This window comes from Quercus robur, chromosome 11 (assembly GCF_932294415.1).
Source record: "Quercus robur chromosome 11, dhQueRobu3.1, whole genome shotgun sequence".
Classification (NCBI taxonomy): domain Eukaryota; kingdom Viridiplantae; phylum Streptophyta; class Magnoliopsida; order Fagales; family Fagaceae; genus Quercus; species Quercus robur.
Window position 1 is genome coordinate 44229086 of NC_065544.1, and position 20995 is coordinate 44250080.

A 20995-nucleotide genomic window follows, 5' to 3' on the forward strand; every position below is an offset into this window, starting at 1 on the left:
ATAATAACATACAGGTTATTAAAAAAATATATTATCCGCTCGGCAATTACAGCTGCAATAGTGTATCATATTCATGCAAGTTAAACAAGTTGTGGTCCTGCGGGTCCACAATGTTTTACTTAGTCAGTGAAAATAAAAACAGACAATTACGTAATAGCATAGCTAAAGACTAAGAGAGTCATTTATTGAGTTTCTCAATTAAAAAAAAAAAAAGAGTCATTTATTGGACTTTACAGTCCATGGTGATGCAAGCATTTTGTCTATATAAACACACTATCTGAACCTCAAATCACTACTCAACCTGTGCAAGTTCATGGCCACTTGAATTTCTCTCCAAAAATAACACCACAAATTTGAAGCAAAAATCCCTTGTGATCACAAAAGCCTCTCTTTTGTCTTCAAATCTCTCTCTACAGCTAACTAATATGGCTGACCGGAAAGCCGAAACTAATGCCATTTCCGGCCAACCCCAGAAGGCTATTATGGATTTTGATCCTCCAAAAAAACCTAAAAGAAACATATATGCTTTGGCTTGTGCTCTTTTGGCCTCCATGACTTCTGTCTTACTTGGCTATGGTCAGTAATCTTCATCTCTGGCTTGTTAATAATATACATGTTACATTTTTTTTAATACGTTTTTTCCAATTCACTTGTCTCAAATGTTTTCATCATGTCCTGTTATTTTCATTCAACTTCCTTTAGCTAGTGAGTTTCCATTTTTGTCAATGGACACTGTACTTTATCCCAAATCATTGGTAACTCTTCATAGATTTGGTTCTCCACTAAACTTAACACGTGTCTTAAAATAGTCAGATCTTAAATACTGGACGGAAGTTTTATCCTATTTTCAATAATCTTTTTCTGTCATGTTTCATGACGGAACATACCTTATTTTCTCTGGAAAATGTTGTTTTTGAATATATAATTGTATTATTGCCATCATATCAATACAAATGCACCGACTCTTTTACCTTTTGTCCTCATGTATGTGTCTTTTTGTTGCAACAGATATTGGTGTAATGAGTGGAGCTATAATTTACATCAAAGATGACCTCAAAATCTCAGACGTACAGGTTGAAATCCTCGCCGGAATCCTCAACCTTTACTCACTCATAGGCTCATGCGCCGCCGGCAGAACCTCCGACTGGATAGGCCGGAGATACACCATAGTGGTGTCCCAAGCCATCTTCTTTGCTGGGGCTGCTCTCATGGGATTTGCCACCAACTATGCTTTCCTCATGGTTGGTCGCTTTGTCGCTGGCGTCGGCGTCGGCTATGCACTCATGATTGCCCCTGTCTACACCGCTGAGGTCTCTCCGGCTTCCTCTCGTGGCTTCCTCACCTCCTTCCCTGAGGTTTGTGGTGCAATAGTATATAATTCTCTTAATTAAATTAAAACCGTACAGCTTATCTCTATTCTCTACTTTGCTTTCAAAGAAAAATAATAGTGTTTGGATAAGTTACTTTGACAAAAATGGAATTACACAATTTTTATTTATACTCACTTGCAAATATATAAGTGAGTTTCAGTTAACTCAATTGGTAATTTAATGATAAAGAACTACTATTAGAAACGGACGTCATGAGTTGAAACTCTAAAAAAAAAAAAAAACATACAAGTATATAACTTCTAGTATTAAAAAGTCAAGATCTTATATCTTTATATATTTTTAACAAAAAGTATATTAGAAAAAAAATTTCATAGAACAACTCTTTTTGATGTTGAGAGTTTGTGACTTAAATGGGCTCTTCCTATTCGATGATACCTCTTTTTTACGTGGATTGAAATATCATAAGTGATATAGGATTATTAAAAATATTATTAAATAAATCTTGTAAATTGATATATCTTTTAATTATATTATTAATATGTCATTAATCACATATTTTGTCACCTTAATTTATAAATTTTTGTGGATAATTGACAATCATTAAAAAATTTCCAAAATAATTTATTGTGAATAAAAATTAACCATGTAAATATAATTATTATTTTATTTTATATAATTAATGTATAAAGCTAGTAATAAGAGTAATAATTTTAAGATCTTAAACTTCTTTCACCGTTTTTTGTCTCTTGCTTAGAAAGAAAGAAAGGCAATTGCTTGCCAAATGGTATTATTATAATATTGATTAAACAACTTTCACCAATTGACTTGACTTCAGCAAGCAAATCAGATGATTGCTTTTCCAAAATGACATTATTATTAAAGGTCATGGAAACTACTTTCACCAATCAAGAAAAAATGGTTCTTACTTATAGTATAGTACAATCAACTTGTATAGTAATAATTGACTTGGTTTAATAATACACAGGTCTTTATCAATGTTGGCATATTGTTGGGGTACGTATCAAACTACGTATTCTCAAAGCTCCCAATACACTTGGGATGGCGTGTCATGCTGGGAGTGGGTGCAGTCCCGTCTGTGATACTCGGCATCGTCGTTTTATGGATGCCCGAGTCACCTCGCTGGCTAGTCATGCAGGGTCGACTCGGTGACGCGAAGACAGTTTTGGACAAAACCTCGGACTCAAAAGAAGAAGCCCAAATCAGATTAGCTGATATTAAGGAAGCTGCCGGAATTCCCGAGAATTGCACAGACGACATCGTTCAGGTCTCGAAACACAGCCACGGTGAAGATGTCTGGAAAGAACTGCTCCTCCGTCCTACGCCGGCCGTTCGCCACGTTTTAATCGCAGCCGTTGGAATCCACTTCTTCCAACAATGTTCGGGGATTGACTCAGCGGTTTTGTACAGTCCTAGGATCTTTGAAAAAGCTGGAATCACTTCCTCAAACAAAAAGCTACTCGCTACTGTAGCCGTTGGATTTGTTAAAACGGTGTTTATTTTGGTTGCAACTTTCTTGCTTGATAAGATCGGACGGCGGCCATTGCTTTTGAGCAGTGTGGCTGGGATGATATTCTCACTCGCCACCTTGGGATTTGGGCTCACGGTGGTTGAACATTCTGATCATACAGTCACGTGGGCTGTGGTGTTGTGCATAACCATGGTGATGTCTTTTGTGGCCTTTTTTTCAATTGGGATGGGACCCATTACGTGGGTCTATAGCTCTGAGATTTTCCCGTTGAAGCTACGCGCTCAAGGGACGAGTTTGGGAGTGGCAGTGAATAGGCTGACAAGTGGGGTCATATCTATGAGTTTTATCTCGCTATATAAGGGGATTACTATTGGTGGGACCTTCTTTTTATATGCTGGATTTGCCTTGGTGTCATGGTTTTTCTTTTATTTCATGCTACCTGAGACACAGGGTAGGACCCTTGAAGATATGGAGGGGCTTTTTGGTAATTTCAAGTGGAATTTTCCGAAGAACAAGAATAATAATAATAATAATATAAAGGAAGTTAGTAACGGACCTAACGGTCAAGTTCAGTTAGGGACTAAGTAAGTTAAGGGTTGGGTTTGGGTAAAAAAGGGTATTAATGATAGATATGTTTTAGCTTTTCTATCATAACAATGACGTGAGATGCAGTAACGCTGATGTTATGAATAACAAAGATAAATTTCCTACTATGTTTCTTTGTGTTTTATTGTGTACAAGTGTTGGTGAAGATTTATAATGTGCATTAAAAGCAAAATGGGGTATACCAATAACAAATAATGACGAATTTTTTAATGCCCTTATGGAATTAGCCCCTACTAAACAAATAATGGCAGTAAGTGTAACATGAATTGGGGTCCTATAAGCTATAGTTTTAGCTGAGAATTTGGGAACAAAAACAAAGGGGGAAGGAGCTCCAATAATTGGGGAAAGGAAGGGAAAGTGGCAATTAGAAATGTGCTCTCTACCTAACTAACATTGGATGACATTTTCCATTTGATTGGTTGGTTTCTTTCACATGATGAGCAAGAGCAATGGCTGTTGTGTTATTGTCTATTTGGTCCTACTCCTACCTTTCTTTATTTCTATCTCTCTCTCTCTCTTTCTTTATTTTATTATTATTATTTTTTTTTTTTTGTGAACAAGGAAATTTGGTAATGTGATCAGTGTGATGTGGTGCCTCTTAAAACTAAAACAAGTGGATTGATTGAATTTTATTGCCGACAAAATAGAGAAAAAGGGGGCCTTAAATTGCTTTCTTTCTTTCTTCTTCTTCTTCTTTTTTTATTTTTTAATCTTTGAAATAAAAGTTTCCCACTTTCTTTTAGGCCGGCTAATAAAACCAACAATGAGATGGTTTTTCACTTTTTCTCTACTCATAGAATCTTAACATTGACATTGTGGATCATTTAATTGATAGTGTATAATTCCTCAACTTTTTGTGCTCGGTTCTTTTGTTACACATGTACAAGTTTCGAGTCTGATTTTGACCTCAGCAAATAAATAGTTAGCGCAAAACTTTTTGTGCTCGGTTCTTTTGTTACACATGTACAAGTTTCGAGTTTGATTTTGACCTCAGCAAATAAAAAGTTAGTGCAATTTTAATGACCAGTAAAAGGTGCAAACCAAGATGAGGGGTGTACATCAAAAAAGTGCTGGCTGGGCCTAAATATTCTTCTCACTTCTCAGAAATAGTCTCTATCATAAATTGCAAATTATTAACTTATTGAAAGTAATTGACTGAGTTTGTGACGTGCGACTATACTCTTTCCCAATCCACTAAAAAATGATAGCAAAAAAGTACTGGATAATTGGTTTTTACTGATAAACTCCATTGATTATTTCAATGACATTTTCATGGCATTGCTGAAATACAGAATTTAAATTTCAAACAAAAAAGGAATGCCACCGATGAATACTACACACACAAATGAGGAACTCAACACATTGTAACATAGGATTGTTGATTTTTCATCACAAAATACATAATCTTTTTTAACAATATTTATTACACACTCGCTAATACACACTTTTAGTGTACTTGTAACATAATTTTCCCTTGTTAGCGAACGAGAGCATAAGGGAAACACCTACCTGTGTATGGACCTAGTTAAGGAAAATAAAAAAATAAAAAATCTTGATAGGATTCTAGGGGTTCTGAACCACTCTATGGTTTCTTATTTCGATGGGGATTCTTAGATGCAAAATCAGTAAACAATATTAGTCATACCTGCCTCATCATTCTTATATCAGACAAATTGTTGGTACTCTGTTAACACATGATAGGATTTATTAGTGCAAATTAGTAGGCAACATTATCAAATACCTGCCTCATCATTCAAATATCAGACAAACAATTTGGTATATACTATTACAATTACAATATCATAATCACCTTGTTGACCAAAGAATTCTTAGTTTAGTACTCTATTTAATACATGGCCAAGCGGGAATGGACAGTAACCAAGCATGTGATATTTGTTTTTACTTTTTAGATGCAGTGACAGTAAGTTCACGCTTAATAGAATTTTGTCCGGGAATCTCAAAGTCCCTAAGTTCTGCATTATCTTCTTCTTCTTCTTCTTCTTCTTATTATTATTATTATTATTATTTTTTTTTTTGTGTGTGCTGAATAAATCCTTTATTTCTTGCAAAACAAAGAGATACAATCCAGAATCCAGTTTGGGCCTGTGACCATCTCCATCCAAAGCTTGACACAGTTTATGGGTCCCATTTTTTATTATTATAATAATTAACACCCACGGAAACTTAGAGTCTTACAAATAATTGTATTGATTTATTTGTAAGTTTGCACTTTGCAGTCTTTCACATCTTTTCTTGCCTAATTACTAAAACAAAATTAGGAAATAGGTGAGGTTGGAGTGATAGCCTAGTGGCACTAACACCCTCTATAGTATATGAAATTATTTGGTAATATCAAATTTATTACACAATTTCTCATAAAAAAGTATATCTCACACATGGATTCTGCACATGAATATAGTACAATGGATATATATAATAATTTTTCTTATAGTACTAGTTTCTAGGATTCGAAATCCACTTTCTCTGTCCATTTTACCTAACAGGCATTACAATAAATTCTTATATTCTTTAAATAAGAGAATAATTATAGTCTAACCAAAGACTAAACTTAGGATATATACAAGTTTCGCAAGGGGGAGGGGGGTGGTGTGGATTTGAGCCCTTAACATCTCCATTGGTAAAAACAAGAAGTGCCAGCTGACCTAAATCAAGCTCCTATAGAAACTTTCCACTCATATAGAAAGTTCCTCGGGATATATACAAGTTATAATATGATTTTTTAGTAATAGGCTTTATAGGAACTAGACAATCCTATTTGGTCCAATAGCTAGGGTTAGAACAAAAAAGAGAATAATTATAGTCTAACCAAAGACTAAACTTAGGATATATACAAGTTCCGCAAGGGGGCGGGGGGTGGTGTGAATTTGAGCCCCTAACATCTCCATTGGTAAAAACAAGAAGTGCTAGCTGACCTAAATCAAGCTCCTATAGAAACTTTCCACTCATATTGAAAGTTCCTTAGGATATATACAAGTTATAATATGATTTTTTAGTAATTGGCTTTATAGGAATTGGAAAATCCTATTTGGTCCAATAGCTAGGGTTAGAGCATCCACATCAGTGGATGCAAAGTCTTGCATAATAGAAAAAGACACCAATTTTACACATTTTGCCTCAAAAATGCTCCACACCAATTTTTTTCTCTCTCCTTCACCTCACTCTCTCAGCTTCTCACTCTCACCTCTCTCTCGTTTTATCTCTCCCTTAGTCCACCGATCTCACCTTAGTCCACTGATCATTCACAGGAAAATAAACCGGAAACCAAATCAGAACCTTGCAATGAAGCAAACAGCCAATCTCCCAAACAGACTTAGAGAGCAGCTTATTCTCCAAATCTCCATCTCCATTAGAGAGCAACTTCCTCAACCTATGAGCAGCACAATAGCTTCGCGAACCTTCGGTTCTGACTCGGGTTTTCCAATCACAAAAGCTCCGATCACGTCGAATTCCTTCAAGAGCAGAGCTCGAAGATCCTCTAATTCTTTGAGGAGATTCGGAGCGTTGGAGGGAGAGAGGGCGTGGATGCATCAGATGGTGGAGATTATGGTGAGTGGAGGGAAGAATGGGGATCCGATAAGCCACTGGAGACCCAGTTCATTTTTGTGTGGGAGGAGGAGCTTTGGGCATAGAACTTGTACGGATTGAATATTTTATTTGAATAAATGTGTATAATAGACAAACTGATGTAAGTGTTTTGTAAAAATGAGAGTGTAAAATAGAAAAATGAGATTTTAGATGTACAAATTTACAAAAATTTTGCATCCACTGATGCGGATGCTCTTAGTTAACGGGAAACTCCTATGTTTCTTTCAAGGTCCAAAGATCCAATTTTATGAACTAAAAGTAAAGGTCCAAATGATCAACTTTGCAATAAGTTGTTAGAATTAATAGGTCTTCATGCCGTTCATTTGAAAAAATTGAAACCATTCTTATTAGAGAATCATGATACTTCTCAAAAATTGAAATTCTTAATCAACCAAGGAGCAATATCACCATGTTTGTTTAATAACAAACCATCAAACTATTGAGCAATATAACCATTTTTGTTTTTTTAAGATACTAAAGTGACTCTGACTACTAGTCCAATTAATTACCAACCTAATATGGTTCTACCAGTATAACATTATAAATTGCTAGGCCTGCTTTCTATTCTTGGATTATAATGGAAGTTCCCGATTCTACACGATTTTTTATTTTTAAACTCTCACGTTCATGAAAACAAAAGAGATACACATTCATTTCCATTACAATTTTACAAAAACATGTGCAAGTATAGCTATATGTGACATGAGTACATGGAAACTTTCCACTCGTATAGACTAGAAAATCATATAATAAAGAAATATGTGACTTATTTTTGAGTTGCTTTAAAAAAAAACGTGATGTCTTGGAAGTGTTGAACTGGAGAGAAAGAAGTAGACTTAAAGAGCTGCCAAACCCTACACATGTATTCAATTTGGAACAACAATTCAAGTGAGTTGGCACAGATCCAGTCTCAGCCTTTGACCAAACATTTAATATAACCCCAATTAGGCAATTTTTCATTCCTAAATTTCAAAAATTGGGCTAACATTAACACTAAGAAAAAAAAAAAAAAAAAAAAGTAGTTGGCATTGACATAACCTGAATCATGAAGGTTTTTTTTTTTTTTTTTTTTGTTGCTTTCAAATAAAAGGATTGAAACATGCAATACAATAAATATAGGGATACAATCATAATATATTTTTCACAACTGCTGAGATAGGTTGCCATGAGCCTTTGATTTGTGCATGATAAAAGTGATGTTAATAGTGGATTCATCTTAAAGTGATGTTACTCCAGTCACAATAAACCTTGTTAATGATTATCAAAATTGTTGTATCGTCCCTAACATTATTTTGAAACATATATTCCGTTCATGCGAGAAAAGATAGAATCACTTAGGGGCTTAAAGCTTGTTTGGTTTAGGGCTCACTCAATTTTCATAACTCGGTACTTAGTTTTCATAACTCAAACTCAAAACTCAGAACTCATAACCTAAACCCCACTATCACTCAAAAAATCCAACACTTTTGTTTGGTCACAAAACTCAGTCATGTATCTCAGTTTTTAACTCCACTTTTTTGCCAAAATGATGGACCCACCCACTGACACTACACAAAAGATTATGGTTACTACCCGCGTCCCTTTTCTTTTCTACTCTTCAAACCTAGCTACATCGAAACCCAGCTCCACCACCACCAACGGCAAACCCAGAAATCCACAACCACAACCACCACCACCAACAGCCCTCAACACAACCACAACCTCCACCAAAAAATCCGAATGAATCAAAAATCCAAACCCACCAACAGCCCTCAACCAAAACCACAACCTCCACCAAAAAATCGAAGCAAACAAGCTCCACCGCAGCCCAAGCCTCAAACCACCACAACCACAACAAAAAACCCAAAACCAAATCCTTAGATTGGAGACCCAAACTCAGGCATCTTTGCCATCACCGCGTGAAGAAAAAAAAAAAAGAATAAGCAGCTAAGAGAAGAAACCAAAGTGAAGAAGAAAGAAAGAAAGAAAAGAAAAAAGAAAAGAGAGAAGAAACTAAGTGCAAAAACCCACCTTGAAGAAGAAAAGAAACAAAAGAGAAAATAAGGAATGAAAAAGAAAGAAGTAAAAGACAAAAAGAAGAAGAATGCTTCAGGTCTCATCACGTTGGGAGGTAAAAAGTGAACAAGAAAGCATCAGACAAAATGTGGTGGAGCAACGTGTGTTCTGACCATGGGTTCCACTAATTGTATTTTATTACAAAACTGCCATTAAACTCATAACTCAAACATCTGAAAACACCAAAATTGTGTTTTCAGTTTCCATCATCCAAACCCAAAATTTTGAGTTTTTGAGTGATGGAAACAATCATTCAAAACCAAGCCAAACAATCATCCATCTGTGGACTCACTTGTTTTGGATGATGGATCATGAAAACTGAGTGATATCACTCAATTTTCATGCTATCCAAACAAGCTCTTAATTACAAGTTTCTTGAATTGATCACCTCAATTTTGAGTTTATTCAATGACATCCTCCCTCTTATCTAGTTTAAGAAGATGTCTAAAGGTTTGTATTCGAATTCAAAAAAAAAAAAAAAGAGATTGAGAAGGGAATGTGAGGGAGAGAGTTGACCATGTAACCCCATTGTGTAACACAAACCCTAAGAAAAAATTCCAGCCTCCATTCACATGAAGATGGGGTCATTCATGGATCCCACATTTCCATGCATGAGACCAACTACCATTTGAGTGCAGAGATCAAAACGGATGTCCTTGTGTTGGGAGATCAAAAGTTGACATGTTTCTATTGATGAACTTACGAGTTTAGAACCAAAGAGATCCAAGGATATTAAATCCTTTTTGGCACATCCGATCTAAGTTTGGAGCCATAAAAATAAGATTTATAACTCACACTAGTATGGTGGATCCAACTTAAAGAGTGATGGAAAGAAAATATATATAATTCCATAGACTAAACTAGAGTTGTGTGAGTGTTAATGAAGTAGGAAAGAGTACCATGCCGCAGTACTCTGAAAGCACTCAATAATTTTTCCTAAGTGATGGTAAAAATAATAGAACTTTTGATTGATCCAGGTACTTGGGTTCCTATGGATGAAGATATGGCCTCTGTGGATACCATTGAATTTTCGTTGGGAGAGGAATCTTACAAAGATTGTATTAATTCTTATCAAAGAAAAACAAGATTAACTGAGGCTGTTCAAACAGGCACAGGTCAACTCTACGGTATTCCCATAGCAATTGGAGTTATGGATTTTTAGCTTATGGGTGGTAGTATAGGCTCCATAGTTGGCGAGAAGATCACTTGTTTGATCAAATATGCTACCAATCGGGTTTTGCCTCTTATTCTAGTTTGTGCTTCCGGATTAGCACGCATGCAAGAGGGAAGTTTGAGCTTGATGCAAATGGCTAAAATTGCTTCCGCTTTATATGATTATCAATCAAAGAAAAAGTTATTCCATGTATCAATCCTTACATCTCCTACTACAAGTGGGGTGACAGCCAATTTTGGTATGTTGGACGATATCATTATTACTGAACCCACTGCTTACATTGAATTTGCAGGTAAAAGAGTAATTGAACAAATATTGAATACGACAGTACTTGAGGGCTCACAAACAGCTGAATATTTATTCCAAAAGGCCAATTCAACCTAATCATACCATCGGCTCTAACAATACCGTCTCCGTCTACCAAAACAACCAGAAATGTTTCAAAAAAAAGTGGGCATACAACATACAAAAAGTTCACGCCCTTCCTTATCTCTAAAGATAGGGTGTCCTAACCACCCAACAGCTATTCCATCCTCATTGATTTTATTGCATTGTAAATTTTTTAATGTTTTCTGTATAGTCATATTTATTTTATCTTTTTACTTCTCCTTACAACCTCTTTGTTTTCCAATTAACAGTTACTAATTTACATTTGGTTTTTTTCATTATGTACTCTTTATCACTTTTTTTTTCTTTACTCTCTCTCTCTCTCTCTCCATTGGCAACCTATGTTTTCCAAAATTTGATGATGATTATATTGAATTAAATATGCATTGTATTTTTTTTTCATTTAATTTTGCTACCCTTATGTTAGTATATCCATAACTATTAGTTTCATTATGTTATATTTTGTTTGATATCCTCATTATTATTATCTTTTTAATTTAGTGTTTCCCAATTGTCATTTGTTTTGTATTATATTTTTCCTTTGATGTATTGGGTTTGAGAATGAGTGTGTTCCAAGCATTACCCCACTTTATAAGGACATTTTTATGTATTGAATTTAAGTAAAATAGTAAAATTTTAATTTTCTAAAATAAAAATGAGAGAAAATATAAATAATTTAATGATATAGAAGATGTGGGGAGATGAAGAGTGATATTAAGGTAGAAGGTATTGGGGAGATGAAAAGATAAAGGGAAGGAGAAAGGTTAGACAAAGTGTAAATGTAAAAAATTAAAAAATTAAAAAAAAAGTACAATTTTTTTAGAATAATTTTATTTATTTGAATTTAAATAAAATATTCCATGTTTAATTTTTTTTTAAATAAAAAAGAGAGAAAATATAAATAATTTAATGATATTGAAGATGTGATTGAATTTTAAATGTTGAATAATATAAGATGAGAAGAAAAAAAAAAGTAAAAATAAAATATATAACAATAAATACTGAAAACTCACTTAGTGTATAAAACACTTGTGAATGTTTGGACCCCCAAATACAAATATTCCAAAACAAGCTTATATTCAAACAATGTATGTGCGGAATGATAAATATAAGCTATACCCAAATATGCAAACTACCCTAAGCCATAATCTAATCACAACACAACAGTAATTATAAGCAAAGAGTAAGGGATAGAGAAAAGCAAACGCAAGATAACACTGGCACGTGTTATTGAAGAAGAAATCGAAAAACTCGGCGAAAAACTTCTCTGCCGCCCTCCAAGCAGTAAAATGATCCATTAAAAATCAGTTGGGATACATGAATAATAATAGATCCTTCAAGCCTAATTTACCCGATGCACCTAAGCCCTCCAAGCTTCTTGCTCTAAGAGGGTTATGCCTAACTTTGTCTTCTCTAGCTTACCGAATCCCGCAATTAGCCCATTGCATCAACCAAAATGAATTGGTTCTCTCTTGAACTACTTCCCAAACACCAAGAACCTGCTCACTGTTTAGAATGTGGTGAGGTAAGGATTTGGTTTAAGATCATCTCATAGGTATGACAATGGAGAGGATGAGAGTAGAGGAATTTGGAGAATCAAATGTATAAGATTGTGGATAAATAAATCTTGTTGTTCTCTAGGGTTTCTCGCTCAAAATTCTCTCTGGAAGTTCTCTACATTTCATGGGTATAAAGGTATTTATAGTAGGGTTTGAGAAGGAACATGAAAAGTCATTTTTCAGCAAAACAGGGTGCACTAGCAAGTCACTCGCGACTGGGATGAGTTGCAAGTTCCAATTTCCAAATAATAGAAAGGTCAGACTTTAATTTTTGTCCTGTAGTGATCTAGCTGTCTTGGCCCTTCAACTTCCTGTATGCTCCACACGGGAGACACATTTTGGCGAGTCACCACTCGCGAGTTGCCTCTTGATTGTACACACTTGATCAATTCTTCACACTCTCTCACACACAACTCTTACATTATTCCCACTTAAATACAGGATTTATAAATGCTGAATTTCAAGCAAATTTGATATGGAATAAAGCCAACACATAGTTGAATAAATTCAACCCTACAAATACCAATAAAGAGAACAATTGCACATAAAAGATTTTTGTTCTGGGAGCAATATGGAGGGTTGGGAATGGAGAAGTAATCAAATTCTAGGATCTCCAATGGCTGTCTAACACAACGTGCAGCAAGATCGTGTCCCCTAGAGCAAGTTCTTCTGTGGTTCGGGTTTGTGATCTGTTTTCTCCAAATACTAGCACTTGGGATCCCGATAAATTGGCTAGTTGTTTCCTACCTTGGGAAGCCGAGAAAGTGAGGGGGATATATGTGAGTGAAGAAGGGGTCAAGGATACTCTGATTTGGTTGTTAACTCATAATGGGGACTACAGTGTCCGGAGCGCCTATTGTTTATTGGTGGAAGCTGAAAACCTCTCACTGCCAAGCTTCTCTTCCCCGATTACCACACAGAGTGTTTGGAAGAAGATTTGGAAGCTTAGAGTTCCGAATAAAATTATACATTTCCTGTGGTGTGCTGCAAAGGATTCTCTTCCTACCAAACAAAATTGGAAGTCTTGGCATATTTCTATCAATGATACCTGTGATGGTTGTAGGGACCAGGCGGAGACTCTCTTGCACTGCTTATGGCTTTGTGATCAAGCACGGTCCGTATGGCTGTCCAATCTAGATTTCAATTTCTTGGTACAGAAAAATTTTAGGTCGTTCATGGAGATTTTGGAGGTTCTATTCAATGCTAGTTCGGGTTTCCAGTGTGCTTTGTTCGCAATGGTGGCTTGGTGTTTGTGGCAGAGAAGGAATAGACTGAGAGAGCGTCAACATACATGGCAATTGCATGAGATTGGAGATAAAGCTAAGGAGTTGGTTCAAGAATTCTAGGATGTCCATCATAAGCAGCTGCAAGTTCTTAATCGATGGCCACATGTTCGCTGGTCTCCTCTGCCTGCTGTGAGTTACAAAGCTAACTTTGATGTAGCATTGTTTGAAGGCACAAACCAAGTTGGGATAGGAGTCGTGTTTAGGGATCATGCAAGAAATGTTATGGCTGCCTTGAGTCAGAGAGTGGATTTGATAATGTCGGTGGAGGTGGTTGAGGCTCTAACAGCCAGAAAAGATGTGGTGTTTGCGAGGGAACTGAGCTTGTTCGAAGTCATAATTGAAGGGGATTATCTTCATGTTATACAGGCCTTGCAGGGTTCAGGACGATGCAATACTTTATTTGGTCATATCACAGATAAGACTAAGAGGTTGGGGGGTCTGTTAAGGCATTGTCATTTTCAGCATGTACAACAAGAAGGGAATAGGTTTGCTCTCAGCCTAGCTAGAAGAGCAATTTTAGCTGCAGACACTGATGTTTGGGAAGAGGATTTACCTAATAATTTGGATGATGTATTCCAGTCAGATTTGCCTTAATTATTTAATAAAACTTCGCTTACCTTTCTTTCAAAAAAAAAATTTTTGTTCTTTCTTATAACTTTAATTAAGGTTGATAGTTTTTTTTTCAATATGTGTTTTAGTATTGTATTTTTTTAATTTCCCATTAGAAAGTCTTCTTTTTCCCTTTTATAGGTTTGATTGAATTTTGGTTTGGATTAATACTTAGTTGTTTTTGGAAATAGGAATTTGAATATGCCTACCAATTATTTGACTGATAAATTATTATAAAATCTATTTTTTATTTCTTTAGTTTTATTTTAATTTTGGTTAAGATAACATTGTAATTTTGTGATGATTTTTTTTTATTATGATAATTTCTTTATTCCTTAAGAAATGAGTTGTATATTAGGCAAATGTAACACACTACAACAAAGTTAGAAGAAAATGGTTTGCCTTAAAAAAATATTAATCAAATAAATAAAAAATAATAAAATGATATATTTGTAGAGATAAAAAGATAATAAAAAAAATACGTGTAAAAATATTTTGAAAAAAAAAGACAATACTTGAAGTAATTGTTACTTTTTATATATTACACTTCATTACATAATATTTATATTCCCACACATCGCGTGGGTTTGTAGCTAGTTTCTTGTAAAAACTGAATGATTCTACAAGTCTTCTGTTGGGGAATAAATTCTAGTCTTAGGTTGCTAAATGCAAATGTAGCAAAAACATGGTGAGGGAGAATAATGGGCTATGCTCATGGTTAGTGTAATAAGCATGTGATATGATTGTGGGCTTCCTTTATAATAGGATCTTTTGTGACTTTTAGAGCAAACAAAATGCTGCCCTTATCCCCACCCAAAATGTTTTCCTATAATGACATGCTTTATCTTTTATCCTCTAAGAAATGCAATGCAATGGCCAAAGGATATGCCCCTTTAATATCTTGTCTCTAATCCAAAAACAAAGGCTCCTGTCCCCTTTAGGTACAGGTCTATACAAAATTCAATTGTTTTCAATCTTTTCTTTTCTTTGTAAGAAAGAACCATCAACATTAATTAGAGTTATAAGAAAGAACAATAATAGGATAACATTTAACAATTAAAGAGAGAAAAAAAAATTTAAAAACAAAACTAAATTGCATAAACCAAAGAAGAGTTTTAAAGAACACAAAAATTTATCAACCTAAAGCAGAGATGCAAGAAAAATAAAAAATCCACCAAAAAATTTAGAAATAGAGAGAGAGAAAACTTTTTTTGTGAGAGAAAACTATGCATAGAATGAAAGAAATAGTTACAAATTTATAGTAAAAATGTGTGAATAAGAAGAGACAAAATAAATGAAGATAAAGAGAAAGAGCAAGAATGATATTAATGTAGAGGATTGTGGGGAGATGAAAAGGTAAGGGAATGAGAAAGATTGGAAAAAATGTAAATATTAAATTAAAATAAAAAGTAAATGTTAAAAACAATTGTAGGAAAATTGGAAAAAAAAAATGATAATGAGGTGGACGCTGATATGACTCAACTAGAGCATAGTAATAATAAATGCTATGCTTCAGTTTTTAGATATATATATATATATATATATATATATATAGAATATGTATGGGAAAGAGGACCGAAACATGCCACTGAAAAACTCTATTGAGACAAAGATGGCCTATCAAGAATGTAGAGGAGGTGATGGGCAATTGGTCAGATCTAGTATGGATTGTACATGGACAGTAGTTAGAGTCAGCGACTCTCCTATAGGGATCCCATGAGGGATCCATGGGAAAGAGGATTAAGTTGGCCCTTGCAAGCAGCTTGATGCACTATCTCCCTTCAACCCTTTGAGCGAATTGTGGCAAAAAGAAGGAAAATCCATGGGCCAACCCCATTGTCTCCACCCTGTAGGAGCTACAAGATCACCCCAACATTCCTTTGTAAACCAAAAACAATAAACTATTCGAGGCAAAATTGCAAGATATTTTGTTCCACCACAGATGATTATTTGAATTTTTTCATGTTAAGGAATTTACACGATACACTAAGACAATCATTTTAAGGGTTGAATAATTCCTAAGTGCGGATTCACCCCCTTTCTTTTTAGCTATTTGTATTTGCAGTCAATTTTTTTTATTTGGCAATAGTAGTAAAGATAATAAAATAACAAATAAAATAGAAAGAAATTAATATTAATGGTTTGAATCGTGTATCAATGGCCAATTGGAACTACTGTATCGAGTTTATTGGGAGCATTATTTAGTAGAAATGAATTTTCTAACATTTGATTCCGCACCACTTTAGTATTTCATTAAACACTTGAAAAGTAACTCAAAAAATGAGGGGATGCTTGAATAATTGGTTTATACGGATACTTGCCATGTGAGACTACACATCAAAATGACATTGCTATAAATTGGCAGCCCATCTTTTTCTCAGTAGAGTCTTTCAGTGGCATGTTTCAGTCCTCTTTCCCATTAGTTAGAAAAAGTGAGCCACCGGTTCAAGTACAAGATACTATCATTATCGCTTGGACAATTAGACATCCAACCTAGGCTTGTCCGTGGGTCGAGTCGGTTTGGGTTTGAGCCTGAACCGAACTCAACTCGTTTGGGTCAAGTGGTTGGAACTTAGACCCGTATTCGATTGAATAGTCAGGTTGGATTGGGTGCTTCGAGCCACCGGATGGGCGGTTCTGGGTTGTCGGTTAGGCGGGTTTGGGCCATTAATGGGCCCAATTTTTGGACTTCTATGAAATTTATTTTTGTTCAATTTTTTCAACCCTTTTAGCCCAAATTAAGGAGTTTGGCAGTTTTAAAAATTACTTGGGTGTTATATTTTTTGAATTTTCCATATAAAACAAATTAGACCTCCCATTTCCTTTTCTTTTTTTTTTTTGTTTTTTTTAATAAATAGACCTTCAAGATAAACTTAAATTAAGCAACTACTTCACTTATAAATCCATTGGGCCTTCAGAACATAAACTTCCTGGACAAAATACCTCACCACAGGTCACAAAATAGCCAATTTTTACCACCTATTAAGCATTAAACATCTTGGACAAAATACCCCACCACAACACACAAAATATGCCTATTTTTACCACATCTATTAAGCATCCACACAATGACCATGAAAAATAAACACATCAATATATATTGTAAAACTTGGACAAAGAGCACAACACAACTAACAACACACAAAATCCTATTTTCACCAAATCCTATTTTCACCAATTGTGACTTGTTAAACAGCCACATTGACTACCCAAAAATTAAAACAGCAAAATAACCTAGACAAAATAGCAAAACAATACACAAAACATGCCTATTTTTACCACCTGGCAGTAAGTCAGTAGCTTAACCTGTGTTAAACCTTCACCTACCAACCACACAAGAAGTAATATTTCCAACAACAAATAAGCCAACCACAGCAAGCACAAGCTACAGATCTATATTGCAATACTTCCATCTATATATATATATATATATATATAAATAGATATATAATAGGTAAGCCATATAGGCTGAGAAGGAAATTAGATTACTGCAAGTTTATAAGGCAGTAAATCATAAGAAGGCAGTATTGCAGTAACCTTGCTGGCTATACAATGTTCCCAGCAATATAATTAATTACAATTATGAAAAACCACAGGTATTTCCAAAAAATAGCTTTTCCCAAGCATTAAATGACAAATACTCAAGTTAATAAGTCTATAACTAATAGAAAAGAAAACCTATATGATTCCTAGGATTTATTTTCTATAAGCATTAAGACTAGTATTGTTAGAAAAGCAATTTACAAAAGAGCTTCCAAAATGTTCCCAAAAGGCTGCCTCCTTTACAAAATAAATGATTCCTCCTACAAAAGACAAAAGAATATTTAACAAATAATACATTACTACCAAATACAAGACCAAATAGAAAGGGCAGCAAGTTTATAACAGTAAGAGGCCAAAGGCAGTAACATACCAAGTCAATTATCAATCTTCAACACTAATTAAGGGTCGTTTGCATGAGCTAGAACCCAATTTGGAGCTGGTACTTACTGATGCACTTGATGATGATTGTTGATTTAAAACTAGAAAAGAAAAGGAAATAAATACAATATATTAAATTTTGTTTGAATACATAAGACATTCAATAATAATTAATAGACAATAAGTTCCAGAATTTAAACAAATTACCTGAATTAGGAAATTCCTCCTCCAATTCCTCAACCTCATCCCTTCATTGGCAATGCGAAATTGGTAGTATGGCTAGAAGCCAATTTTGTGCACATACAAGGTTTTGAACCATGAGAGAAGAGAGGGAACTTTAAAATGGATCAACAATGCGGCCTTCGGTTCTAAATGTTGACTCAGATGCAACAGTCGAAACTAGTATAGCCAGCACATCCTTAGCCACTTTGGAGAACAATGGGTACATACTAGAATTGTCCTTCCACCACCCCAATACCACAAAATTCACATCCTTTCTACCATCACAATTTTTAGTCAAATACTTTTCAACCTCATTACTACAACCTACAAATTGCTCAGCTTCCAAGAAAAGCTCATATCAAGAGTGAACCATCATATATGGATCACTAGCATCACCTATCATTTATGGCCTCTCACTCCCACTTGGTTCTTACACATTTGGGGAATTAACAAAACAGTAAAAATTATACAACTTCATCAAAATATCTTTCACCTTATCAACCATCACTTTCCCCACTTCATTCCCATAAATTTCAGAAAAAGAAAACTTCAAAAACCTCAATTTTTTTTGTGAATCAAGAACCACAACCACATACAAAAGAGGATTAATTTTATCACCTTCCCCCCAATACTTCTCAAATTTAGTTTGCATGTTTGTGGCTATGTATTTCAAGAGGGTGTTTTGGGATTTAACTAAATGCGAAATACTCTCCTGAATAATAAAGATCTCATCAAAAAAGGCATTTGAGGTAACATATAAAGAGCCAGAGAACTTCTTTGTTGCATTGTAAAAACCCTCAAGAAAGTCACAAATGCCCTACAATTTTGGAAATCACTCATACAAGGAGATCTCAAACCACCACTATCTTCCTTGGTCCTAAAGTATGATGAATAACCATCATCTTCAAAGTCCATCCTAAGGAATACTTTCTCGAATTTTTCAGCAGTTTCTAACATAAGGTAAGTTGAGTTCCACCTAGTAGGTACATGTACACAAAGAAGACTCTTGGACTCCATACGTAACCTCTCCATAAAACTCCTAAAAGTTTGATTTCTATTGGGTGAAGACTTCACATACCTCACAGCTTCACGCACCCTAGTCTCCCCCTTGTGATCTTCAACTTGACAAAAATTTAAAATTCTCTTATGCAACTTCCAAGCATCATCAATAAAGTGACATGTGAGACACATATAATTCAAATTTTGAATAGAAGTCCATGTGTACGTAGTAAGACACCCTACAACCCTTCAAGGATTTCCTTAGCTTCTCTCTCTCACTATTATAAATTTCAATCACTTCTCTAGCCACAATTTGACGAGATGGAATATCCTTTAGACGAAGCTTAGGTTGTAAGATAGTTACATATTTCTTAAACCCATACCCCTCAACACACCTAAAAGGCAACTCATCAATTATAATCATTTCAGCTAGTGCCTTTCTAGAGAAAGAGAGAGAGAGAACGTCTGAGTTTGAGAGTGAGAGATATGAGATTGAGATATAGAGATTGAGGTCTGAGGCTGTGGATTTGGTGATTAGGTGAAGACTAAAGAGAGATTAAGGCTGTTGATTAACTTGATTCGATGAAGAGTCTAAAGACAGGAGAGAGAGAGAGAGAGAGAGAGAGAGAGAGAGAGCGAGCGTGTAAGACTTTGAAGCCGTTGGATTGTATTGGATTGGGATATGAGATTCAGAGATTGAGCATGTGAGTCATTGAGATATCTAATCAAGTACTTTACCTCTAATTGTGACCGTTGGATTGTGATATTAGTTTTAATTTTAAACGTTGATTTGTAATTGCTCTGAATAAGTGATATGATGTCTTTGTGCTAGGGTTGTCTAGAGTTTTGTAGAGTTTAATCATAACCATTGAATTTGAATCTTGAATTGGTTTAAACAGCTAGATTTGGAATTAGGAACTTGTGCCCAAAAATAATTGATCAGATTGGTTTCTTCTCCACTATACGTTAACCAATAACCAAAGCACATGATGAGACTTATATGATGTGAGTGGAAGATTGGTTTATGAGTTTATTTTACCAAGTATTCGGTCGGTTCAGGTTATTCGGATTTTTTATTATGTAATCCAAAACCCGAACCAAATAATCAGGTCTTCTTAAAACAGGGCCCGTGACCAACCCAAACATGCATTCAGATTCACTCGTGGACCTTCAGGTCGAGCGGGTATGGTTGGGTGGGTCGAATATTCCGGGTCACTGGACAGCCCTAATCCAACCCATAATCGCAACGACCCAATTGCAAGAGTGGAGCTCTATCAATTGAGCTATATCCCCCCAAGCCAAGTGGAGCATGCATGAAGGAGTGAGATGCTAAGTTGATTATTGCTCCTTTCTTATTTATTAGTCCTTTGATAATTATATAATTGTAATTACTATTTAGTCATATTTTTCTTTTTACTTTTTTACTTATTTTTTTCTTAATAGAATATAATATAAGCTTTTTTTTTTTTTTTTTTTTTTAACTCAAGATACGAAAAAGTATTTGAGTATCCTATTTGACTTATGTAGTAATTTTTATGTTATATATGTTTTTAGAAGTTTTTATTTATTTACTTCTTTAAATATAGCCACTTGGCGTTCCATGCCAGTTCCAACAATACACTTTTTGGATCGGGAAAGTGGAACTGCCTAACAGTGCATATTAGAACTCATTAAAACTTGATTTGCATCATTATGTTCAATAAAAGGAATGAGGGAAGCTCCAATAGAAAAATATTGGAAGGTAAAAATAC

General features: G+C 34.9%; 1 protein-coding gene and 1 pseudogene across 1 annotated transcript; both read left to right on the forward strand.

Annotated features, from left to right (window-relative positions):
* Window positions 1-279: 279 nt before the first annotated feature.
* On the forward strand, window positions 280-3533 carry LOC126707727 (polyol transporter 5-like). Its single transcript, XM_050407590.1, has 3 exons — window positions 280-576; window positions 1009-1355; window positions 2317-3533. Exons 1-3 carry the CDS (start codon window positions 426-428, stop codon window positions 3406-3408), a joined length of 1590 nt encoding a protein of 529 aa, XP_050263547.1. The 5' UTR covers window positions 280-425; the 3' UTR covers window positions 3409-3533.
* A 6497-nt stretch (window positions 3534-10030) lies between these two features.
* On the forward strand, window positions 10031-10645 carry LOC126705083 (acetyl-coenzyme A carboxylase carboxyl transferase subunit beta, chloroplastic-like; annotated as a pseudogene).
* Window positions 10646-20995: the final 10350 nt, after the last annotated feature.